Source organism: Stigmatopora nigra, chromosome 2, assembly GCF_051989575.1.
Source record: "Stigmatopora nigra isolate UIUO_SnigA chromosome 2, RoL_Snig_1.1, whole genome shotgun sequence".
Taxonomy (NCBI): domain Eukaryota; kingdom Metazoa; phylum Chordata; class Actinopteri; order Syngnathiformes; family Syngnathidae; genus Stigmatopora; species Stigmatopora nigra.
The window spans coordinates 6,739,568-6,766,527 of record NC_135509.1 but is presented as its reverse complement, the minus strand read 5'-3'; the positions used below and the strand labels follow the sequence as shown (position 1 = coordinate 6,766,527).

At 36.8% G+C, this 26,960-nt stretch overlaps 1 protein-coding gene across 2 annotated transcripts in view; it reads left to right on the top strand.

Annotated features, from left to right (window-relative positions):
* Positions 1–675: 675 nt before the first annotated feature.
* The window catches only part of LOC144188868 (transcription factor Maf-like), a 55,564-nt gene continuing 29,279 nt past the window's right edge, over positions 676–26,960 (top strand). The window contains exons 1-2 of one of the 2 annotated variants that reach the window (XR_013324950.1): positions 676–726; positions 11,233–11,302. Coding sequence is in view for 1 of the 2 variants with exons in the window: in XM_077710715.1 (XP_077566841.1) it covers positions 4,935–6,034; positions 11,233–11,260 (1,128 nt within the window). In the remaining variant the exon portion in view is untranslated. Of the gene's footprint in view, positions 727–4,787; positions 6,035–11,232; positions 11,303–26,960 lie in introns of those variants that run through there. The other variant, XM_077710715.1, reaches the window with a different exon arrangement.

Below are 26,960 nucleotides of genomic sequence, written 5' to 3'. Positions count from 1 at the left end.
CCGTATTTTCACGACTATAAGGCGCACCGCATTATAAGGCGCACCCTCAATGAATGACATTTTTCCATATATAAGGCGCACTGTATTATAAGGCGCACTGTATTATAAGGCGCACTGTATTATAAGGCGCACTGTATTATAAGGCGCACTGTATTATAAGGCGCACTGTCTATTTTGGAGAAAATGTAAGACTTTTAAGTGCGCCTTATAGTCGTGAAAATACGGTAATTGCTATTGACTTCCAGGTATGAAGCACTCACTACTTTACAGTCACCTCTAGAGCCAGCCATTGTGGATGTTTTGGATTTTTTGTATAAAATCTTGCAGTGGGGGAGGAGCTATATGATGGAAGATTTTGTAAACTAAGATGGCTGATCTGCACATTTAACAGTATTGTTTCAGTTCAGGTGTTTGTGTTTTTTTTAATATCCGACAGTGGTGGTTTTTCGTTTTTGGTTTTCAGTTTTTTCCATATATAAGGCGCACTCTCTATTTTGGAGAAAATTTAAGATTTTTAAGTGCGCCTTATAGTCGTGAAAATACGGTAGTCTGAGAAATCACCATTTTTTTTAAGAGGGGACAAAACATTCACTATTTCAGGCAGTAATGGGATGTCACAGTGCTTAGTTTGACATGTTTGTTTTAAATAAATGCCTTTTTTGTCCTTTTTTTGTAGATTTGAAGAGGCTGCAGTGAGTCTGGCAAACAAGACGACATGTTTTTGAGGTAAGTGTGCGCCTTGAGCAGGCAAACACAACGTAATAAAAGTAAGGGCTACAGTAAATGTGGCACTTAGGAGGAAGCGTTTTAATGGATGTAACAATTAGGCACGTCGTTGTACTACTAAATCACAGACGGGTCCGGGAGCGGGGTCATCATCATTATCACTGTTCTACCGGGAAGGTCACGTAAAGTCTCATTAGAGCACTCGGACTTTTAGGGTCAAAGTTGCGTGCCAAAATAGTCGGGAGGAAAATGTCAGAGTCTCGTTTGCTTGCTATTAATAATAATATAATAATAATAATCGGACATAGGGTTTGTCATCATCAATGACTTGATAAAAGTCTAATTGTCATCATACCCAGAAACTGCAATGACGAAGTTGGTAGTACTTCTTCATAAGGTGCGTTTTTTTGGCAAAAGACGCAAATAAGTGATATTTTCGGACTCGTAATTTGGCATTTTGCCGTTATGGATTTCACTTACCTTCAGTCAGCCAGTAGGTGGCAGATTACCGCCCAAATGTCTTTTCATATTACCTCACCCCGTAGTTATTACACAGAAGGGATTGTGTGTCGTGCTACCGAAAGTTTACAGTCCTGATGGATGTGGGGGAAAATAACTGTCCCATATGATCAGTTGGCAGAATAATATATCTGGTGTGAATGTTGTGATACTTCATCTTTTAATGTGTTTTTGACGCGGAAGAGCCAAATATTAATTGGGTCTTTTCTATGGTCGGGAATATTATAACTATCATTGCAATGTGTTGTCATGAAGTTTGTTAAATGGCTGCTATTAATGGATGTAGATGTCCAATCTATTTGAACTGGGATATTTTCTTAAAGACTGTATAAAGTGATTTTGTTCTTAGATATATGTATCCACATTGAACCAATATTGGTACAAATGAGCTATGATTGAGACCTAGTATACTCTTTTGGGGTGATATTTTTTATAATAATCTCAATAGTTCCAAAAGAATTAGTGTACAAAACCTATGAACAATAATGAAATGCCCAGCCATGAACAAATGCTAGTTTAAACTCACATTTTTACATCTTTCAATGAACCCAAATCACAATGTATGTGTGGATTTGGAGAAACAAGTCTCAAATTTGATCATTTTGAAAAAGTCTTTGGGAAAAAAAGTATTAAATTTATCATCTAGCTCTTAAAATCCTTCAAATTATGTCCAAATTTTTCCAAACACACTTTTTTGGCAATTTCAACTGTCAAACTCCCCTCAAAATTGACAGAATTGTATTTAAAATGTCTTAAAAAGTCCCATAAAAGCCAAATCTCCCCATCAAAATAAATTAAACACAACCCTTCAACTCTAAAATGCCAATCCTCCCTGTCCAACACATTGGACATCCTCACTTTACACAACCAGCCTCATTCCCTTTTACTTTTTATACCAATAAAAACAAAAACAGGACACGGCATCGCGCTATTAGGATCTTAATGACTAAATACAAACACATAAAAAGACAACATGGGCGCTCTCATCTCAATTATTTGGTCTGGATTTACACCACCACATCAAAAGGGACACCTTATCTATTTCAAATTTATTCCCAAGCGTCCAAAGACCCCTTTTTCGTACTCTCTAATGAATAAAAAACCATGTTTATTCTCCCCTGTTTAACGTTAAATCTTCGGGAACAGTCACGGGGACCCAGAGAATATTTACTCGCGTGGGGACGCCGGGGAATAGAATTATCTGCAGGCGGCTTTGTAGTTTTACTCAACCAAGAAGACCCCACCCTCGTGACGACGACCCCACCCCCCGGGTGACTGGTTCCATAGAGAGCAAGTGCTCTTATTTACTCTCCAATCCTTCGTGGTTAGGTTCTTTTTTATTGTTTGTTCGTTCATAGTGACGATCATAGCGGGTGGGAATTCAAAGCAAGTGTTGACATAACGAGGCTTTAGAAAATATGTATTTTTTGGGGACAAAAGTGAATTAATGGAGGAAAAATTACCGTATTTTCACGACTATAAGGCGCACCGCATTATAAGGCGCCTTCTCAATGAATGCCATTTTTTCCATATATAAGGTGCACTGTATTATAAGGCGCACTGTATTATAAGGCGCACTGTCTATTTTGGAGAATATTTAAGACTTAAGTGCACCTTATAGTCGTGAAAATACGGTATATTAAATTCAGGAGTCACAAATTGACTTTTTTTTTCCCTATAGACTTTTTTTATGTTAATTTATGATTAATTGGACTTTAATTGATTTAAAAAATATATATGTTATTCAAGGGGTGGGCAAATTTTTGGGTCCGGGGGCCACATTGACTTTAAAAATTTGACAGATGGGCGGGGTCAGCACAAGATACGATACATATAAAAAAGTGCATCCGTTAACAGTACATATGAAACAAACAGCAAAAAACATATAAAGTATTAACATACTCATCACTTATCATTAAAGTAAAAAGTATAAAGTACAAAGTCAAGTCAAAAGGAATGTATTAAGAAATATTAAAATATAATTAAAAAAAAAGATGAAGGGGCTGTTTTTTGGGGGACGTGGGGGGGAAACCGGAGTACCCGGTGGAAACCCACACAGCCCCCCGCGGGGAGTACATGCAAACTCCACACAGTGGAAGTTCTGGACCTGGGATCGAACCCTGCATCGCAGAACTGTGAGCCTGGCACGCTAACAACGGGCAGATGGTCAAAATCTAAGAATGGGAAGTAAGCATTGTAGTTATATAGTATTTTTGTCAATACATACTTTTTAAGAGAAAATATACATTTTCTATGGATAATGATTTATGGTTTAAAACAATGTCAATATAGAGAATAGATTAGATTGCTAAAAATTGTTAAAGATGGCTGTTAGACCAACAAACATTGTGTTTGGCAGTCTTGGCGATGAATATAAATCCTATTTTTGTGTTTACTTTTGTAAATAGAGATTTGTACATTGTATTAATACCCAATTTAGTCGTACTTTTTGGTTACATTTGCCTTTAAAACGTAAATATCACAGCAATGTAATAGAAAATTATTCATAGTAGGAAAACTTGCATATTTTCTTCTCTGTATTTGGTATTTTTTAGGGATTTTATTGTAAATACCAGTTAATTATTATTGTTTTAGTTTGGAAATATTTGCAAAATGATCTTATTTCTTCTTCCCTTCATTGATTCCATTGCAAAGTACATTTCTTTAAAATTGAATAGGAAAACAGACACGATAGTCCCCATGAAATACCTAATTGCATCAAAAGGGGGCGACATTGGGTTTCTAAAGTCTACACAACGACCAGCGAGCGCATATCCACCTCATTGCTTTGCTTTTTGTTTGTTTTTTGCTTGTTTTACAAACACAACCTCGATATATTTCCACAAAAACATTCCCTGTCGCCCAATTTCAACGTTATATAATTGTTTTCTACTTGTGTGGTTAAGATGAAAAACTCGAAATTTCATCCTCTACAACTCCAACTACCAAATATTGAATCAAACTGTTCAAAAAACAACATTTTCCTCCACGTACAAGACTAAAAAGGCATCTTTTTTGACGTCACATGGCTGAAAATATTTTTACAACCTGGATAAAGAAAGAAGAAGAAAAAAATATCAATCCCTGGGTGGAGTTTCTTTTTTTTTTTGTTCACCACCCTTCCAGCCTTCTTCTTCCTCCCCTGCTCCTCCTTCTCCTCCTCCTCCTCCTCCTGCTCAGAACCCAGCAGCATCGTCAAGCAACTATTTTTTTTTCTTCTCCCCGGGACCCTTCTAGGCAAACCTCCTCCCAAAAAAAAAAATTGGTGCGCTAATCCTAAAAGGAGCCATGAAGTGTTAAATGGCAGAAAGAAGGCAGAACGGCGCTCAGACTTGCGCACGCCGGGACAGAGGCAGGGCATACCGCCGCTGCTCCACTGCGTCACAGCCAAGGGGAACTCATTGAAAAGAAAAAGAGAGAGAAGAAGAAGAAAAAACAGGAAAAAAAGAAAAAAACATCACCACTCAAACTTCTGGCTGCGCAATTAGTGCGCAAATCGCGAGAGGGTTAGTTTTTTTTTTAAGTTTTTTTTTTAGCCCCCCCCCCCCTCTTTTTTTAACCCCATTTTTTTCCAATTTGAAGCGCTCCAAACAAATAAAGAAATCAAGCTGGCTCAGTGCGTGTCTCAACAGCCTACTTTGACAGGTGCTCCTCACCCCCTTTGGAGGACTGTCAACAGCAGCAAGAGGATGGCATCAGAGCTGGCAATGAGCAACTCCGACCTGCCCACCAGTCCCCTGGCCATGGAATATGTTAATGACTTCGATCTGATGAAGTTTGAAGTGAAAAAGGAGCCGCTGGAGCCCGATCGTAGCATCAGCCAGTGCAGCCGCCTGGTCGCCGCCGGGGGATCCCTATCTTCCACCCCGATGAGCACACCCTGCAGTTCGGTCCCCCCCTCCCCAAGTTTCTCGGCACCCAGTCCGGGATCAGGATCAGGATCGGGATCAGGGAGCGAGCAAAAAGCGCATTTGGAGGATTTCTACTGGATGACCGGCTACCAACAACAACTCAACCCCGAAGCTCTGGGCTTCAGCCCGGAGGACGCCGTAGAGGCGCTGATTAGCAGCAGCCACCCGTTACAGGGTTTTGACGGCTATGCCAGGGGGCAGCAGTTCGCTGGGGGGGCGGCACCGGCTGGAGCCATGGCCGGCGAGGAGATGGGTTCAGCGGCGGCTGTGGTATCGGCGGTTATCGCCGCTGCCGCCGCGCAAACCAACGCCGGAGCCCCACACCACCACCATCACCACCATAGCCACAACCACGCGGGGGCACACCACCCGTCCTCCGGCTCGGGCTCCGGTTCACAGTCCGGTATAAGCGGTGGATCGAATAGTAACAACAATAACAACAATAGTAGTAGTAGTAGTCACCACCACCATCACCATCATAACCACCATAGCCACCATCATCACCACCACCCGCATTTGCGTCTGGATGAACGATTCTCTGATGAGCAATTGGTCACCATGTCAGTCCGGGAACTCAACCGGCAGCTCCGCGGAGTCACTAAGGAGGAAGTGATCCGTCTCAAGCAGAAGAGGAGGACGCTAAAGAACCGTGGTTATGCTCAGTCGTGCCGTTATAAGCGGGTTCAACAACGACATGTCCTGGAGGGTGAGAAGACGCAGCTTATCCAGCAAGTAGACCATCTCAAGCAGGAGATCTCAAGGCTGGCTAGGGAAAGGGACGCCTACAAGGAGAAGTACGAGAAGCTGATCACTACAGGCTTCCGAGAAAATGGAGGATCCGGGAGTGACCACAATCCTTCGTCCCCGGAGTTTTTCATGTGAGTTTCGGCTCGGCGTCCACCAAAAAAAAAGTTGTCTTTTTCTTTCTTTCTTTCACTTCTCCAAACAAACTCTTGATTTGCGCGTTAGGTTTTGTGTAAAAACTATCAAAACACTAATAAACATGAAATGTGGAGACTAAAGTGTTTTTTTGCGTTTTCACCACTTACATTTGTGGAATTAGGGGACTTTTGTACTTAGCCTTTTTTTGTTTTATGATCGTCGATTAGCATTTTTTCGCACTTTTTCAAAACATTTTCCAAATCTTGTATATAAGTATTTATGTGCTCGTTTTTCAAAAGATGCGTTCAGGGAAAATGTTCCGGTTAAAAGTACGCAAGTTTGGATTATTTCTGGACACTGAGCACACGTGCATGCTGGTCATGTTTTCACTCTTTTACGCTTTATTTCTTTTTAAATGTTGGTTTTATTTTGTTTTTTTTCCCGGCTGTATTTCTAAGCCTCAACGTCTTTTATTGGATCTGGACCACATCCACGCGTCAAATGGACTTTGATACCGTTTTCCGCGTCCTTTTTGGAGTTTCAGGTCGGGTTGACACTGAAAATAAATCGACTGTTTGCTAAGGATTCACACAAATACACACGTACACACATCGTTTTAAATTATCGTGCACACGAACGAATTCGAACAAGTTTGACTGTGAAATCTCTTTTTTTTTTTACATTGTTTTATTGTGGTGTTCTCTTTTACGCACTTTTAAAAGTGCACCTGAATAAACGCCATTCAAACCTAATTTCTCCTGGATATATTTTTATTTTTCATTAGATTTTACAATAGACGTAAAATGGCTGTCCCGAGAATTCAGAGTGGAACTAATTGTATATTTTGCGCAGCGTTTTATTTAAAACTGAGAACATTTATACACCAAGTGTATTGTTATTTACCATTTAATATTTACAAAATGTTGTTTTTTAATAGTGGGAAAAGCAGATCGCTTTTACCTGTTGCACACAGAAAAAATGTGAAATCATCTAAAAGTAAATCTCATTTCTTTAAATAACATATTTAGAATATTGTAAAAGCTAATGCTTTGTTTGTGAAGACAATAATTTGTAGTAAACTTTTTACTAAATTTCCACTTATTGGATTCGTTGCATATCAAGAAACCGGAAAATTAAAATGAATTTTAATATAAGTCAATACAAATAAAACACTAAAATTGCATCAAGTTTAATAGTAAAAAGGCATGCTGTTTAACTTTCTCATCCACATGAACTTGCATCAACAATTGTCCTAAACTGTAATGCCCTTAATTTAATACGTTCATATTTTACACTCCATTCAAATGTAAAAAAAAAAATGGTCACGGTAAAATACATGACAACATAAGATGTTCAAAGTCGTTAAAAAACATGCATCAATCTACATGTCTTTAAAGAGCAATGCTGATATACAAAGTCACCCTGAATGCAACACGCAAGTTAGTAGTCAAAATAAGTCCTAACTGTATTGCTTCTTCTTTCAAATGTATTGAAAATTGTTACAATTTTGCAGGTTGAGCACGAGAAACGTGTGTGTGTGTGTGTATATATGTGTAAATGTGTAAAAGTGTGTGTGTGCGTGGGTGTGCGCCTTTCGGCAATGCATCTATATGATTAGGTCAGTATATGATGTTCTATTGACAGTATTTGCCGGATTATAAGTCGCACATTGTTTCCCAGTTTGGCCGAGCCTCCATCGTATGTTTTACCTATTTTTTTTTATCTATTTATTTTGTTATTTCCCTTTTCTCTCTGGCACTGTCATCTCCAACAATGACATTATAGGCGTACCTTCTTCTACTCTTGTACTTATTTGGCGGAATTGTTCAGATGTGAGATTGAAAACGACTTGACTTGGTCTGTAATCGAGACATGTGTTGTTTAGGTTGTTAGTTAACTCTTAGTACATCTTGGATTAAAAGAATCATCTTTTGTATTGCTTAAAGTGTTGGAGGGGTGCTGGAGCCTAAGCCAGGCAGGGTGAAAACTGAGGGTAAAATATAATTTTGCTCGAAAAATACGATTTATGTTTTTTTTCCTGTTAATTTAGCATTTTGCAAAAATTACTCTAGTAGACCCCATTACCGAAGTTAGTATTTTTCATATCTGTGTGTACAGAAAGCATTTTTACTGCATTACCAGCTGTTTGTATTCTTAACGCATTTCTTGCTACTGACGGTGATCGACGTCCAATAAGTCTCGGGTTCGATATTTTTTTTACATTTTTTTTTTGCCATCCCATCTTAATTCTAAAAAGATCGGACGCCAATGCGTCAATCCCGTACTTCCTTTCTCCGCCTCGCCACGTATCGACTCCTCACTCACTTCACAGTCCGCCTAGTGATGAAGTTATTAAAGATAATGCAGTTGTCCCCCTGTCAACATATCGAGTCCGCTCACTTTTCAGGTCAACTATGGGAAATCACTTTGAAATGTATCGCTATTGACACGCCAATCATGGCACTTTAATGCCTGGGAATTAACGACACAAAAAAAAAAAACTGACCATCCAGCCGTGTCTTTGATTTGACCTTGAACACTAGAGGGCGAGTGTGCGCTAAGTACATTAAATCTATGAGAACAAGTCATTTGACGGTGACATTGTCGTACTTTTCTCGCCACGGTCCAAAAACGGAAAAGGCAATAAACGTGGGAAATGGGGAGAAAATCCAATATGTTCTTATCGATAGACAGGAGATGTTTTGCTTTAGCATGTTGTTCTCTATTTATGGAAAAAAAAACATTTTTTTTCCTTGTTTCTTTTAGTGGAGTTGCCTTCCAATCTCATCTAGCTGATCTGCATCCGTCGGCGCTATAAACATTTACATTTAAAGTGATTTAAATGACTCGCATTCACGTCACGCCGCGGCGCGTCGTGTCAGGCGGGCTGGGTTTGAGTTATGTGGCGTTCGTTTGAAACGCTCGTAAGTCAACTTGTCTTGACGTTTTCAGAAGAAGTGTGTGTGGGGGTTGTGTCGTGATGATGGGAATTTGGTCTAGTGATCACTCGGGCTAACTAGCTACAATGTTAGCTATGTGTGGTCAATGATTTTGTTGATTTTGTTGTTGTTTTTGGGGGTCTACAGGCTGGTTAAAAATGTTTAGGCACCCTGTAAGGCATAAGGGTGTCAGACTCGGGTTGGTTCGCGGGCTGTATTAACGACAACACGATTTCATATGGGCTGGACCATTTTAGATATAATATTGTTTTTTTTTCCTTTTTATAAATTGACTTTAAAAATTTGACAGATGGGCGGGGTCAGCACAAGATAGGATAAATATAAAAAAGTGCATCCGTTAACAGTACATATGAAACATAAACAGAAAAAAGGACTAAAGTATTAACATACTCATCACTCATTATTAAAGTCAAAAGTACAAAGTTAAGCGTCCTTCTGAGTATGCATTCTGGGGTAAAGTACTGGATTAAAAGCCCTGAATATTCAGTTTTTATATAGATCTAAAACAATGTTTTTTGAGCTTATAAGTATATTTTTAGATTTTACAAAATGATTTTAACTAAACAGAAAAAAATGATTAAAAAATGGCGATTATTGATTTAAAAGAGGGAAAATCAGGACATTTAATATCAATTTATATCTATCATTTTAATTAGATCCTAAAACAAAAAGTCAGCACTCATGATTTACTTTCTCGGGCCACACAAAATGATAAGGTGGGCCAGATTTGGCCCCCGGGCCGCCACTTTGACACACAGTAAGATGAAGAAAAGTATTTATGACTGAGAAACTTGTTTGTATATTGTATTGCCATACACGTGAAAACTTGTTTTATTTTATTGCGTTTGGTACATTCGGTAATAGTCAAGCCATCAAAGACCCCCGACTCAAATCGTCATTGAACATCATATCAATGCCCTAATAATCGGTAATCCATTAAACCATCATGACATATTTGCCCCTCCCCCTATCGTCCCACCCTAAAAATACTTTTCAAAATCCGTCTTTGATGATTGGTGATCTCATGTTGCCATTGAGTTAAAAGTGTGCATTTCAATGAAGCGATATGGACACGATTCACCCGCGTTTTGTGTCTCTCTGCCAGTCAAACAGACATTGATCTAAAAAGCAAGGCAAGGTGACCCGCCATGTTGTGCACGCCGTCCAAATGTTGGCGCCCGGGCGCACCTGGGAAAGGCCTTGACCCCACATGCTGCTGTGATGTAGCGAGCGTGTGGGCCCCGTGACACACCTGTCGATCCATGTTTGTTTTTGGCAGGGGGAGGGGCTTGGTTTTTGTGACTTGGACTGGTTTTCTTTTTGAAGGTTTTAACTTGAAAACAATGTGGAATTTTTTTGTAGTTTTGCTTGATTTGGTTTTAATGGGAAAATACTACTTTGTTTTTGGGTGATAGCAGTTTTAACAAATTTTTTGATGTTTTTCCTTATGTTGACAAGTGCGGAAAATTAGAACTTTGTTCAAAAATATACTTGGGCTTGTTTATCCTAAATAGTATTTTATTGTATTTTCAAATGTAAGTAGTATTATTTTCAAATTGAAGTAGTATTATTTTCAAATTTGAGTAGTAGTACTTTCAAATTGAAGTAGTAGTATTTTTCAAATTGAAGTAGTAGTATTTTCAAATTGGAGTAGTGGTATTTTCAAATTGAAGTTGTAGTATTATTTTCAAATTGAAGTTGTAGTAGTATTTTCAAATTGAAGTTGTAGTATTATTTTCAAATGGAAGTTGTAGTATTATTTTCAAATGGAAGTTGTAGTATTATTTTCAAATGGAAGTTGTAGTAGTATTTTCAAATGGAAGTTGTAGTAGTATTTTCAAATGGAAGTTGTAGTAGTATTTTCAAATGGAAGTTGTAGTAGTATTTTCAAATGGAAGTTGTAGTAGTATTTTCAAATTGAAGTTGTAGTAGTATTTTCAAAAGGAAGTTGTAGTAGTACTTTCAAATTGAAGTTGTAGTAGTACTTTCAAATGGAAGTTGTAGTAGTACTTTCAAATGGAAGTTGTAGTAGTACTTTCAAATGGAAGTAGTATTATTTTTAAATAAATGTAAATTTAAATAAAACATTTTTAAAACATCCAATCCGGTAATTAATAGGAAAATAAAATCTATATATTTAGTAAGTAGTATTTTTTCATACTCAATTTAAATACAATATATCTTGTATTTATCTGGTTTTAAAACCCAATTGACCAATTGTCTTCTCATTCCAGGACGTCCAGAAAATTCCTCCATCTGTGATAGAGAATTTGGACTTCAACGACCCCCTTCTTACAGTCAAAGGTAAGCTGCATCTTTAAATTAAAGACCTAAAATCACATTTGCTGTTTTCATGGTCCACAAAGGTAGGTTTTATATTGCCTTTAAATGTGCCAAGATATTTTAAAATTGAAAATGAAACAGTACTTTTTGACAGCAGACTCTCCGCGGGGAAATTTTTATGATTAGATGCAATTCACGTTTGATATTTAGCAAGCTGGGAGGCCACGCCTCTCTCTTTCAGTCTCGGTGGTCTGACAAGTCGTGCTTGATTGACAGGAAGGGGTCTGACATAAGGCGCGCTCATGGGGGAAAACCTTTCACTTCATACGCTGACCTTGTGAACCTCCTTCACCCCATTCTGCTCCCACCCAGGAGTCCGATGCATGTATTTATTTTTTTGGGGGGGTGGTACTTTATTTATAGCTTGTAGTTGACTGACATGGCAGATGTGGTGAGGGCAAAAGTAAAGTATTAATATAGAAAAGGGGAGAAAATGAAGGAAAGGCTGTTTGTTTAGTGGGTTGGTAGATAGATTGCTCTCATTGGAGGGGTTAGCTTGGAAATGATGCTTTTAGGGTAACTAGATGTAAAAGCAATAAGAAATTAAGGACAAATTATCTCAGTTGGAATTTTTGATAAGGATTGGACAACATTTGCATTGAATCGAAAAGAGATTAGATTAGGGGTGGGCAAAGTTTTGGGCCCGGGGGCCATATTGGTTTTAAAAATTTGACAGATGGGCGGGGTCAGCAGAAGATACGATACATATGAAAAAGTGCATCCGTTAACAGTACATATGAAAGATAAAAAGAAAAAAAAGGAGTAAAGTATTAACATGCTCATCACTCATTATTAAAGTCAAAAGTATAAAGTACAACTTAAACGTCCTTCTAGGTCTGCATTCTGGGGTAAAGGTCAGTCCGATCTCGAGCTCTTCCCAGACAAATTGAAGAAACTCTCGTACAAAAATGATTAAATGCACACATATGCCGACTTTCTGTTTTAGGATCAAATTAAAATGAAGAGTATAGATGTGTATTAAATTTCCTGATTTTTTTCCCCCCCTTTTAAATCAATAATTGTCATTTTTTTAATCATTTTTTCTGTGTTTTTAGTTCAAAAATCATTTGGTAAAATCTAAAAATAGATTAAAATAAATAAATAAATAAATATATAAATCATTTGGTAAAATCTAAAAATATATATAAAAAAATAAATAATAAAAAAAATATATACATTTATATAAATAAAATAGTATTACAGAATTAATCCAACAGATATGCACTTTAAAAAATGAATCAATGAATACATTCATGCATTTATACAAGTCACATTTGAAGAATAGTCCGTCAAACCATTAAAAAACCTAAATGCGACTTATAGTCCGGAAATTACGGTATACGTGTTTAGAGAGGCCGGTTGGTGCGACTCAGGTCACCCGAATTGGACCGCGGCCAGCCAAGATAGAGCGTCAGGGTAACTAGAGGCAGGCGATGACCTTCCGTGCTACACTGCAAGATCGAAGGCTTTATTTAAAGGGCTGGTCAATTTTTGCCAGGGATGCTGCGGAGGTATCGGACAAACGGACAGACGAATGGACTCATTGGCAGCGCTTGTAATACAACTCTGAGTTTCACCCCCCGTGCGCGCAAATACACAAATGCACACTGTGGCCACATCAGCTTTTACAGTGCAGCTGAGAGGCTGGACACAGGAAATAACAAGATCAGCATGAGCTAAGTTTACAGTAGAAGCTGCAGTAGGGGAAAAAAAAGAGTGCTCTCTCTCTCTCTTGGCTTTTTTAAATGCTTCGTCATTCTCTTAAAAAGTTTTGGTGGTCGGAGTAGTGTGTCTGAACATGATGCAATGGGTTTTGATTGTAAAAGACACAATAAGGGTAAAAGAAGTTGGATTTTTGCTGTAAAAGTCTCGATTTCAGCTTGGATGTATAGTGTAATTTTTGAACTAATATGTGCCGCTTAATGGTTGTAAAGCGCTAAAATAATTATGTGTGTATGGAGAGAAAGGTTAGCATCTTTCTTGTTTTGTTTTTTACTAGATCATAGGTGTCAAAGTGGTGGCCCGGGGGCTAAATTTGGCCCGCCGAATCATTTTGTGTGGGCCGGGAAAGTCAATCATGAGTGCTGACTTTTTGTTTTAGGATCATATTAAAATGTTAGATATAGATGTATATTAAATGTCCGGATTTTTCCCCTTTTAAATCAATAATTTGAATTTTTTTAAATCCTTTTTTTGTGTTTTTAGTTAAATGCTCCAGCACCCCTCGTTAGGATAATGCAGGAATGTCATTAGAATGCAGAAAGTAATGTTTTTATTTCAAATGTATTGAAAACTAATTAAAAAAACAATTCCCTTATTAGGAAAATGCAGGGTTATTAGTATAACACAAAAAGTAACATTTTATTTAAAATATTCATCTAAATGAATAAAAACAAATTAAAAACAAAATTCTCTACATAGAGAAGAAGCCAATTTTGCTCAAAACTCACTTTTCTTGATATTTTTAATAACTTACTTAAAATTTGACTACAATTTAACTGTATAACAAAAAGATACGTAAACTTGAAGTATTTTTAATCATAATAGATTAAAAACAAATCATAATATCGCTTTAACAGGCCAAAATTTGACTTTTTTTTGTTCAAAAGTTGCTCAAGAATTTAAAAAAAATGTACGCACCGAAGACAAATAACATCATCATTCAGAATATATTCAGCATGTCATAATGTCCCAAAAAATGATCATAAAACTACTAAAATATAACATTTCATATCCATTTCGAGTTTGTCACCAAAACAGTAATTTCTTTAACCATCAGCACTTTTAAAGATACACAGAACAACTCTGTGTATTCATTTTAATCATTTTTTTCTTCTTCTAAAAGTGTTTTTTTTTGTCTTCCTTGGCTTTCTGTTAATTCTCCAAGCGGCGCCCCCTGGAGCCACGCCTCCAAACATCAGCTCCTCTTTTCAACTTATGTTAATATACAATCATCTCTCTGAGGTTTTTTGGGCTTGTTTGCCCGGATTGTGTTGTTTTATTCAAACGTAATTAGTTGTTACCATGTTGCTGCCTCCCAGGCGCCGTTGTCCTCCGGTCGCGACGTGGCGGGCGCTCGCGGCGTAACGGGGAGGGGAGGGGGGAACGTGGTGCGAGCTCATGTTTTCTTCACGTATGGCTTAAGGCCTTCCTCCAGCTCGCGGCGTACTTTGTTAGACTTGCGTCACTGTGGCGGTTAAAAAATACCTTTCCGACTGTATATTGCAGATTTTTAAAGAAATATGTACTTCTAGTTAGCGATTATAAGCGATATGCGCAAAAAGATCGGATTTACTTTACGTTTTTAATGAAAATAATCTAATTAAATGGTGTTAAAAGTTTGTGGTGTGTTCAAAGACAGTCTGAAAACGCAATACTTGATAAAAATGGGTGCTACAGTTATTCATTTATTTTTTTTGAAGTACAAGGATTACAGGGGGTGCTGGAGCATGTCCCAGGTAAAGTTAATTTGATTTCATGTGGGCCGGACCATTTTAGATATAATATTTCGATTTCTTTTAAATAAATGGATTAAAAGATCTGGATTAAAAGCCCTGAATATTCCGTTTTTTTATAGATCTAAAACAATGTTTATTTTATCTTTTTTAAATATATTTTTAGATTTTACAAAATTATTTTTGAACTAAAAACATTGAAAAAATGATTTAAAAATTACAATTATTGATTTAAAAGGGGGAAAATCCAGAAATTTAATATACATCTATACTTTTCATTTGAATTTGATCCTAAAAAAAGAAAATACTTGTGCAACTTATAGTCCGGAAATACGGTCAACACATGATGCTAGTTCACCTATAAAAATTCCCTGAAAAGAACTTTGTTGTAAAAAGCAGAAGTTTGAAATGAAGTCATGTTTTATGATAAGATACAAAACACACTATGTTACTACTACTTTAGTTTTTGAACTCAGACTATTTCTAAAAAGAATGAATTTATTATTATTGTTTTCATCTGTATGCTATTATGGCTTGTGACCAATGTTCCCTCTAATTTTTCGTTGGTCTGGGCAGAAAGACAACCTCCCTTAATAGCAGTGTGAGTGACATCATCATTGCTCGACCAGTATCACATCTGCCATAAGCAATGTCAATGTTCCCTCTAATTTTTCATGTAAATCATGCTATAAAACACAAAAAAACATAAGAGTGGACAAAGCTACTGCCACTAGCTGCCTCATAAACAGCGCCATCATAGAGAAAAAGGATAAAAAAAATTAAAAAAAAAGTTTGTATTTTATTTACTACACACCATATGATTGCTGCTACGCAGAGAAGACGAGAATAGTGCGCAATTACGCTTATAAGGAACATTGCTTATGACTACTACTACTACTACAAGATGTTACAATTTGCCTCTAATTGAATTGCCGGGCCGCCACGCCGCGCAGATGTTAACACGGGACAATGCTAACAGTCCCCCGGCCGCGTTTCCGCGGCAGAAAACGAGCGCTAAGTTCACTCCGGCAACATGATTTATTCAAGGCGCCAAACTGTGTCTGGTGTAGGCCCTAAAGGATCCCATTTTTATCGCCGTCAGCAGCAACAGCAGCAGCACTTCTTACACACACACACATAGCCATGCAGATTATGTATCACGGCGAAGCCTCCAGGTTTCAAACACGCGCCGTTTTCCGTCCTGTCCGTCCACGTCTCCACCGGCTTTAATGGCACATTTTTTTCCAAGGAAACGGGATGTATCGTCTCCTTGTTAGCTTGATAAATAACGGGGATGCCGAGGAAAGTGCTGAATTTGAGGTTTCGGACTCCATTTTCTACTAGATGACATTGTTTTTAAGTGGGACGCGGGGAGCTAATATGGGCTAATAAATAAAGAAGAGGAGGTTGGAATCACTTGGCGCCAAATTTGAGTTCCATGACGCATTAGGGCGCACTTTAATGAGATATTTGGGGTGCAGCGTTATGGTGTTTCTTTGAATTGTAAAGGGGGAAATAGAAAATAACATGGGAAATTGATTGGGGCTGTTGAGTTAACTAATAGTAAATAGTAATTATTCAATGTGGACTAGTTGAGGATAGTGTTATTTTTATATTAAGTAAATTAGGATTAAGTTGAAATGTTGAATTATATTTTGAATTTAATCAATGTGAACTGTACTTAAGATGTGATTTATTTAATAAAAAAAGGTTAGGTGCCGTATTTAAAAAGATTTATGACAGTTTATGGGGCATAATGCTAGAATAAGGATTCAATTAAAATGTATTACCCATGAAATAGGGTTAATTAAATGTTGAAAATTAAAGTTCTGGAAGATTAAATGCCAATATTTTGCGATAAAAAGTTAAATACAACTGAACTGTACTTTTTTTGGATCGGATTTGGCCCTCGGGCTGCCACTTTGACACGTGTTTTGAGACTTTTAACCCTTAAAAGGGGAAGTGATTATTTTTTTAGCCTTTTTTTGCAGAAAATGTCATTTAAACGAAAGAAAGTTTAAAACAACATGCTACCAGCGTTTAGGTGTTTTTTAAAGTTCCAAAACTTTTGAGTAGCTGTCCACCATCCATCCCTTTAAGGACTAATTTATCCCAATTCATGCAAATCTTAAATAATATTTTGATTCAAATAAACCACACATACTAAAATAGCCCATCTAAAAATCCAAGTACCAAATCCACCCCAAAATTCTCCCGAAAGGGTTAACCCAGGGGTGGGCAAACTTTTTGGGCCCGGGGAGGGGCCACATTGACTTTAAAAATTTGACAGACGGGCCAGGTCATTACAAGATACGATACAAATAAAAAAGTGCATCCGTTAACAGTACATATGAAACATACTGAGAAAAAAGGACTAAAGTATTAACATACTCATCATTCAAGTAAAAAGTATAAAGTACAAAGTCAAGTAAAAAGAAATGTATTAAGAAGTATTAAAATATCATTTAAAAAAAGATAGAGGGGCTATAAAACACCAAAAACAAATAAGAGTGTACAGAACTACTCCCACTGGCTTTCGCGTAACGGCGCCATCTTGGGAATAAAAAACATTATTTGGACAACGTCGGCGGGCCGGATTATAAAGCCTAACGGAGCCCTATATGGCCCGCGCGCCGTAGTTTGCCCATGTCTGGGTTAACCTATCACATGGGTGTTGTCGTTTGCCAGTCACATGAGCGCCTGATTCAGTGGCGAGTGGCAATTAAGGCTGATAAATCACTCATTTAAACGAAGAGGAAACGAGGGAGGAGTGCGATACCCAAGAACGCAAAGATTGATGAACGACTCGCACATATTTTATTTGTTCATTTGCTCAAAGCTACTGCGTCGTCGACTCACTTTTTTCTTCCCGACTATTGTGACACCACCTCTCGAGCACACGGGATTAAAATACAGAGAGACGCTTTTTCTTGATGGATCTCCCACGACGATAAACAAGAAAGTAAGCGTACCGCCGGCCAGGCGGAAGGAATTTAATGGCGCTATTCTTTATTTTCCGTCTCCTCGTCGTCACAGATGTCGTTCCGGCCCTTTTTTTTTTTTTATTCGGGAGTTTTTTTGGCGGTATACGTTACATCCGAAAGTGTGTCTCAGCAGGGTTTGCGAGTCAGTTGCCCCGTTGAGACTGCCCACTCCACTTGAAAAAAAGGCTGATTAAAGATTCATGACCGAAAGGGAGGGCGAAAAATCAGTGAAGTCGTTTAATGACCGAGGAAGAAGACAGGTAGGGGGGTTGGGGGTGGGGGTGATGGAGCCAGACACCAGGGTTTTGTTTCACCTGCGCACAGGAAGCCATTGAGAAGTTTCCACCTGCTTCTGTCAGCACAGTGGCGGCTCCTATGGTGGTAAATTACCCTCGTCTCTTGCCAGGAGTTGATGAAAGATCGTATTCTCCTGAGTATAAGTCGCATTTTTTTTCGTAGTTTTATAGATAGTTGCAGATATGGGCAAACTATAAAGAAAAATATATATAGGTACAGTATGCTGCAATTATAATTTAGACCTATTCTGAGTGTATGTCACATTTTGCATTATTTAGACTAAATTACGGCCCGTGGGCCACATATGGCCCGTTAGGTTTTTTAATCCGGCCCACCGACGTTGTCCGAACATTTTTTTTTCTCCCCAAGATGGCGCCGTCACGCGGAAGCCAGTGGCAGTAGCTCTGTCTATTCTTATTTGTTTTTCGTGTTTTACAGCCATTTTATCCTTTTGGAAATGACATTTTAATATTTCTTAATACATTCCTTTTGACTTTACTTTATACTTTTTACTTTAATGATGAGTGATGAGTATGTTAATACTTGAGTCCTTTTTTCTGTTTCAAATGTACTGTTAACGGATGTACTTTTTTATCTGTATCCTATCTTGTGCTGACCCAGGACCCATTTGTCAAATTTTTAAAGCCAATATGGCCCCGGGCCCAAAAGTTTTCCCAACCCTGGTCAAGTGCGACAGCTTATGTTGTTATTTTAGGATATTAAAACGACTTCTACTGCGATTTACAGTAATCCCTTGTTTATCATGATTGATAGGTCCCAAGACCTTCCACAATAGGTCAATGACCCCACCAGTGTTTTTTTAATATTATTACACAGAATCTTAAAATTCTCACTTTACTATTACTTACCTCCCAAAAGTAAGTACTTCCCTTTTGTAGCCAGTAAAAGTACTTTTAATTTTTTTTATGTTGACCCGAACTTTACTCACATGCAAAAATATGCTACTGGAACGTTGTTAGCCTTGCATTGAAGTCCCTCCATATATCACCATTACAGTCCTTATTAAAGACACATAGGTCAAAGGTCAAGTACAGTCTACACCAGGGGTGTCAAACTCTGGTCTGCGGGCCGAATACAGCTTAATTTTAGATCAAGTGGGCCGGACCAGTAAACTCATTGCAAAATGACATAGAACTAACAACAAGCCCACTTTTTTTCCTTTGTATTAGTCACTAATACTAATAATTAGTTCAAAGAATGAGTAAATTATCAAAATGTTTATTAACAGAATTTTCCTTTTACATTATAAACAATATATTATGAACAAGAGAATAACATAAGAACATAAATAAATATCAATTCATGTTGTCTGCACGTACTAAACACTGCGCCCCCTAGCGGATAATACAAGAACTATAAATTTTAAAGAAAATTCATATTTTTTTATACAATGCAGCTTTCTTCCCCGGGCCGTACCAAACCACCAGACGGGCCTGATCCGACCCGCGGGCCGTATGTTTGACACCCCTGGTCTACACACCCCTTTACTCAAAGGTCAAAGGTCAAACACCCAGTGTCTCAAGATCCAATCCAATCAAATCAACGCTCTTCAGCTGTTTTTTTTTTCTTAGCATTTGTTTGTCTTACGTTCCTGGGCCGCATTAACCACTCCCCTTTGAATAATTACGTGATCTTTTCATGTTCTATTAGCGCTCTTTTTTCCCTGGTGCGTCTTTTTTTTTCATCTTCAAAGCCAAAGCTAAAATAGGGCGATCATTGCAATTTAATGACTACATATCCCTTTGTGAGTACGTGTTTGTTTGCATACGGAGATTCGCTGGCCTACGCAGTTTTTTTTTGTGTTTTTTCGCTCTGTGATGACTCCTGTTGCCCCGTTCGTGTGGTCCCTACGTATTTTTAGGAGCATTCCATCGAGTTTATTTAAATAGATGAGAAAGGCAATTCCCAAATTAGGGGGGGGGGGATCTCCTGTGTCGCATCTGGGTCTCTTCATAATAACCCCCAGCATCGTAACGCATCCCCTCGACGCACAAAAGCGCACTTACGCGTACAAGTATTGCAGACGCCGCATTTTTTATTTTATTTTTTTTACTCTCGGGAGTGTAAAAGGTTTTCATAAATGAAAATAAATACTTTTCTTCAGATGGAAGGAGAGAGAGAAGGGGTGGTGGCAGAAATGACTGTTTGATACGTTAATGCCAGGAAATAAGAGACTCATCTTGTTGTATTGACTGTATTTTCTTGTATTTTTTTGCGCCAAAAAATGATGACTGAGGGGTACGGCTTATATGTGCACAAATTAGACTTTGTTATGCATGAAATTGCAAGGTGATAGAGAGAAAACGTCATAACGCAAGACAATGCGGTCATTAAAAATACCTAGAGATGACAAACTTGACGGTATGGGCACACATCCTGGTTGTATTGCTCACTTGACTTCCTTTTTGAAATGATTTCCGTGCAGGCAACATCCTTTTAGGAATGTGCAATCCAGTAATCGATTAATACAGTATCTCAGAAATACTACGTAGGTTGATTTTTCTTAAGATTTTCCCTTCAAAGTAACACATTTATATTCCGAGGTGGCTTATACGAGAGAAATGGTAAAATTCAACTATTTTAAGGCAATTTTAAGGGTGCGGCTAATTTGCGAGAAAATATGGTACGTATTTGTTGTTTTGCTCCGATTCGACAGTAGTAAACTTTTATTGTCATCATACATAAGTATAGTATAAGTATAATGAGATTTAAAGCTTCACCATGAAGCACACAAACAACAATAACAAACAAACAAATAAATAAATAAGAAATAAATAACAATAAATAAATAACAAAAATAAATAACAATAAATAAGAAATAAATACTCAATAAATAACAACAAATAAATAAGAAAAATGAATAAGTAACAATAAAAAATCAATAAACAACAACACATAAATAAGAAAAATGAATAAATAATCAATAAATAAAAATACATATTTAATAAATAAGTAATACCAAACATTAATAAGAAATTAATAATTAATAAATAACAATAAATAAGGAATGAATAAATAAGTAACAATAAATAAGGAATAAATAATAATCAATAACAATAAATAAGAAATAAATGAATAAACAATAAACAAATAATTTATAAATAACAATGAATAAAAAAGAAAGAAATAATTAATAAATAATCAATACATTTACACCCCACTCTACAACCCTAGAATAGCAAAATTAAAACTCCATGGACATTCACTCATTGGCTTCCATTACCAGCGCTTAGCCGTCCAATCCATTTGAAATAAGAGGCCTGGCTGCCCTCTCCCATATTCTCCTTCCCATTCCCAACAGATTGGACATCCACTCGTAATAAACTCAACACGATTGTAATAATCCCCTGCCAATCAACACACTGGACATCTACCACCTTTAATGGCCTCCCCTTGAGTGAAACAAGTGTCCAATAAAGGGTTAAAAACTAAGTTTACCTGAGCGAATCAAGGCGCCGCTTCTTTGTGCGAAACACGGAAAGAAAAAAAAACGAGAGCAGAGGGAGGATACGATGGAGACACCAGATGAAAAGAGTGATAATTCTCTCGCTACCCCGAGGCCTCTCGCTGCCCCGCAAGGCCCCCTACGGGTCCCCTGGCACGTGCCTGAACAGAAAGCCGGGTCCTACTAATTGGCCCCTGTGATAACACAACCACAGAAAAAAAAATGTAAAAAGAGCTTTAAAAAAAATCAAAAATAAGAAGATGTTTGTGTTTCACATGCGCGGCATCGCCCAAACGCTTATTTTCATACAAGTAATAATTCATAGGTTTGTAATTGTCCTTTTGAAGGATGTTTGACTTGCAATTGGCGGTGAGTTTTCTCGCTATGTGATGTCAGAAAAAAAAGCAGCTAAAAGACAATTAAAAGCGTAAAGGCGCTAGTTCAAAGCGGCGCTTTCGTTTGTAAACAGCTTGTTTCTCTCTAATTGTTTCATTATCTCCGTGTGCTTATTAAATGTAGCGTAATTGTTAATTACCACAGCCGCTCCTGTAAAGAATTTGTCTCGAGTATCAAAACAAATTAATTAAAACGGAATGCGCGCGCAACAATAGCTGAGATAACAGCAGGTGTGTGTGAATATGCGCTTTTTTTGGTGGAAGCTTGTTTGTTTTTAAGCTTTTTAATGAGATTTAAATGAGATTCATGGCAATTTGGAACAGGGCAGGTGATATGCTAATGCTTTTATTGGTAAATCCATAGCGCTATTGAAGTCTTTCAAGATTTTTAAAAGTGAGGGTTTATTAAATTTGGCTTACTGAAAAGAAAAAGTAGGTATAGAGTGTCATTTTTTTTTAGAAAGAGTCAATATTACACACTTTGTGACCAAGTTTTTGGTGATTTTGGCGACGCTGGTGGATGTAAGTGGTATTGTTTTGTCAGTGAAAGGGTTAAGGGATAAAATCAGAAATTATCCTAAAATATATTGCAAAAAAATACATGTACAGTACTATAGTGTATATTTATAACTATGTTTAATGTGATTTTGGCGACGCTGGTGGTCGAAAGTGGTATTGTTTTGTGGGTGAAAGGGTTAAGCGATACAAATATTGAAATAATCCTAAAATATATTGCAAAAAATACATGTACAGTAATATCTTGTATATTTATAACTACATTTAATGTGATTTTGGCGACACTGGTGGACAAAAGCGGTATTGTTTTGTCAGTGAAAGGGTTAAGTTATACAAATATAGAAATAATCCCAAAAATATATTGCAAAAAAAGGTACAGTACTATAGTGTATATTTATAACTACGTTTTCAGTTTTTTGGCGACACCGGTGGACAAAAGCGGTATTGTTTTGTCAGTTAAAGAGTTAAGCAATACAAACAATCCTTAAATATATTGTAATAAAAACTACATGTACAGTACTATACTGTATATTTATATTTACACAAGTGAAACAAACAAAGAGAAAATGTCCAGCAACAATATAAAATAAAATAAAAATACTATAAAAAGAGCTCAATTAATCACATTGGATTTTTTCTTCTTGTATAAATTAAAATAATTCAGGGATACGGAAGAAAAATACACATAGAGTACATTTTATACAATATATTTATATTCCAGAAGTGAAACTTTGTAGAATATAAAAGTCAAGAAAATCCCAACCAAATGTATTGTTTGTAAATATTATTTACTGATTTACAGAAAAATACTCTTTACAACTATTTTTTTTACTTAAACCGGTATGTGCAGATCAACAAAATCAGCTGATCAATGCAAAAACAAGCAATTTATATAGTAGATGGCATTTATAAGGGTTTTATATGAATAATAGTACATAAAAACAAATCCCAACTGACTGCATAACTTAGCTTAGCTTAATTAGCATAATAAACTACAAACATTTGAGCGCTCACCACAAACAATAACGATATACTTTTCTGTATGTACTATTGATAGATGATGCAGGTGGAAAACACTTTATTTCAATTAGCGCACAGGAAGCAGGAAATAACCGGCAAATCAATTGTCATTCCTACACAGAGGCCCTTTTTCAGGCTGCCAGAATCCACTTTGTTCGCCCATAAAAGATGATGATGATGCCAACACTAAGTGGCGGACATTGATGGGGGCGGGGGTTGAATGTTATGTGATGTGAGGTTTTATTTTTGATTATTTTTTAATGCGTTGAAATCATGACTTGCCTTTCATGGCTATTGACGTCCAATCATTTGAATCTTGAAGGCGGGTAGCGAAGGAAGAAAGGTTGACTTGTGATAAGTGCGCTTTTGTTATGACGGCCATCTTAGGTAGGGGTATTGGTTGTTGGAAACCAGACTTCGAAAAGAATATGCAGTGGTACTTTGAGATACGAGCTTAATTCGTCCAGGGAGTGAGCTCGTATGTCGATTTACGCGTAACTCAAACAAATGATTCCCATAGAAATGAACTAAAAACAAATTAACACCAAAAACAGGTTTTTAGATTGGAAAAACATTTGGCTGTATTGGCCTCGCCTCCACCCGGACTTTACCCAAAATTTTACCCGTATATCAAAATTTATCTCGTATTTCAAGACAAACATTTGGCCAAAATTTTACTCGTATATCAAAATTTGTCATGTTTTTCAAGATAACCATTTGCCCCAAATTTTACTCGTATATCAAAATTTGTCTCATATTTCAAGATAAACATTTGCCCAAAAATCGTCTCTTATTTCAAAACAATCATTTGCCCAAAATTTGTCTCGTATTTCAAGATAAACATTTGCCCAAAATTCGTCTCGTATTTCAAGATAAACATTTGCCCAAAATTTTAGTTGTAGATCTAAATTTGTCTCTTATTTCAAGATAAACATTTGCCCAAAAATGTACTCGTATCACAAATTGCTCATATATCAAAGCACCACTGTATTCCGCTTTTCTACGTACTCCATGTCACTATATTTTTTCAGTACTTATCATAAAAAAAAAATAACCCCAAAAATATTTTTAAATAGTTTTTTAAGTGCATAATAACAATATGAAAGCCAAAAGTTAAATACAACTGAACTGTATTCTGCCAATAATAATTCATTCAAGTTCAACTTGAGCCTCCTAAGCTACAAAGCGAGTGCCAGTTCACCTGAGCGCGTCGTATATGATGGTATATATATAAAAAAACACAGTACAGGCATGTGCGTATGTATTCCGCCCCCGATGCACTACATCACATGCGCACGTACCTTAAAACGCGGCACTGGGATTTGTTTGTGATGTTGGTGCATTGGACCGAGCTTGAAGAGGTAGTAACAGTTTGATGGGAGGCTTTATGGGGACACTATATAACACCTGTGACAGTCTATTCAGTACATGTCAGCTTTGGGGTTGGATAGTGATGACAAGTGGGGGTGGCGGTGGTGGTCCTTCTTGTTGCCCGTTTACACCTTGAGAAGACGGAAATGACACCGTGTTAAATGACAGGGCCAAATCATAGCAGGATTTTTATAAGGACAGGGTGCATGTCTTATATTATGCTACTTTTTTTTAATTCTACCTTGCTCGTGTTCTGTTTGTGCTACGATTGGGTATCGAATTAGCCACGCTGATTGGATATCGAAGGCGGGAAGACTGATGAGAGGATTCCGAGATGCTTTCGCTGGTGAAAGTCATTATTCACTCTTAAAATTAGACAAATACGCTTCGAGAGACTGAAGCAAAGTTTGTAGGGATGATTTGCCTTAAAAAGACTAATTAAGGTTCAAGTAAGTTTTGCAACAAATTAGACATTTTAAACTGAAATGCAGTCATGCTTCTGTTTTTTGACAAGCTTTAATAAGTAAACAATAAAAAAAATATAGAGAATGAGCTTTTTATAACATATTTTATTCATAAAAAGAGCATGTTTAAATTTTTTTAACCTATTTGTTTTTGGAAACTCACTTTTTTTTGTGCAAATTATACATACTTTTTTCTCAAATTAGTTTTTTATATATATATACATATATAAAGGAAATATCAACTTTAGAATAACTATCCATTGTCGCAGAAAGTTATGTTAACATAAGCCTATTTATTTAATTGTTATCCAATTTATTATTGTTACTTTAATGTATGTTTGTTCTTAATTTCTGCAAAAAAGTGGCCTGCCAAAAATGCAATTTAAAAAAAAAAAAATTCATTGTATTTTCTTTAGCTAATGCGACTTATACAAGATTGCGCATTATAGTCCGGAAAATACGGTAGTTGCAGCAAAAAAATAGAATATTTAATACATAAAAATATTTTTAAAAAAAATCAAAAAAATCATTATGAAGAGTCTCAAAACGACAAAGTTCCGAAAAAAATGAATCAACTCTAAAAATAGTTGTCAATCAATCTGCTAATCAATTAAATAAATCAATCAAATAAATTGGACTCCAAACACCGTCAATGGTCCTGAAACACAAACAGTCGGCATAGAAAAGCGTCACCGGTCCCCCCGGAGATCGCCCTCCGCATGCGAGAAAATGCTTTGCGTTGATTTATGCCGTGTTTCATCCCACAATAAAGATTATGGATGACGCTATTGATTTAGCCGGGGCGGCGGCGGCCATGACTTGGAAGTCTTTGGTCTAGCTAGCACGTGTCTGTCCCTCTGTGTCTACGCTAGCCAGCCAGGTGACTAGCTAGCTAGTGACTTGGATCATCTTATGTATTAGCTCCTTTTGTGTTTAAGTTCATTTTCCAGCAGTGACACGAGTAGTCAGGAGGGAGGTTTGAAAGTATCGACTAGGCTTTGATTTAACCTCCAAAGCGCAACTACTCGCAAAGAGACTTTGTTAGATTCTCACTGGACAAAATATTAGCAACATTTCTACCTTTGGAATGATAATAAGCTTATTTATAGACGAGAAGAAAGGGATTTGTGTATTAGTACATTTCAGTATGTAGTTGCCACTTTTCATGTTGGACATTTTAAAGATTTTTTTTGAAGGAATTATGGTTTAACTCGATATTTTGGATACACAAAGGCTAGTTTTAATGTCTTAAACATTAAGCAATCCATTAAAAATGTTAAAAGGTTTATTATGGACAAAAAAAATTTAATGTACATGGTCAAAAAAGCTTACATGTTTTTTTTTTAAAGAATAAAAACCTTACTATGCATTTTGAACAAATTAAAGCCTTATAATCATAGTTACATTGTCAGTTATTATTATTTTTTTAACGAGAAAGCCTAATTATTTCCAGCATCATTTAAACCAATGCATAAGATTAAACTTTAAAAAAAACATAAAAAAAAACTATGCATAGTCATATTTTGAGCAAATAAAAGCCTTATTATCGTAGTTACATTGTCAATTATTATTATTGTTTTTTTAAAGAGCCTAATTATTTTCAGCTTCATTTAAACCAATCCATAAGATTAAACTTTAAAAAAACAGAATG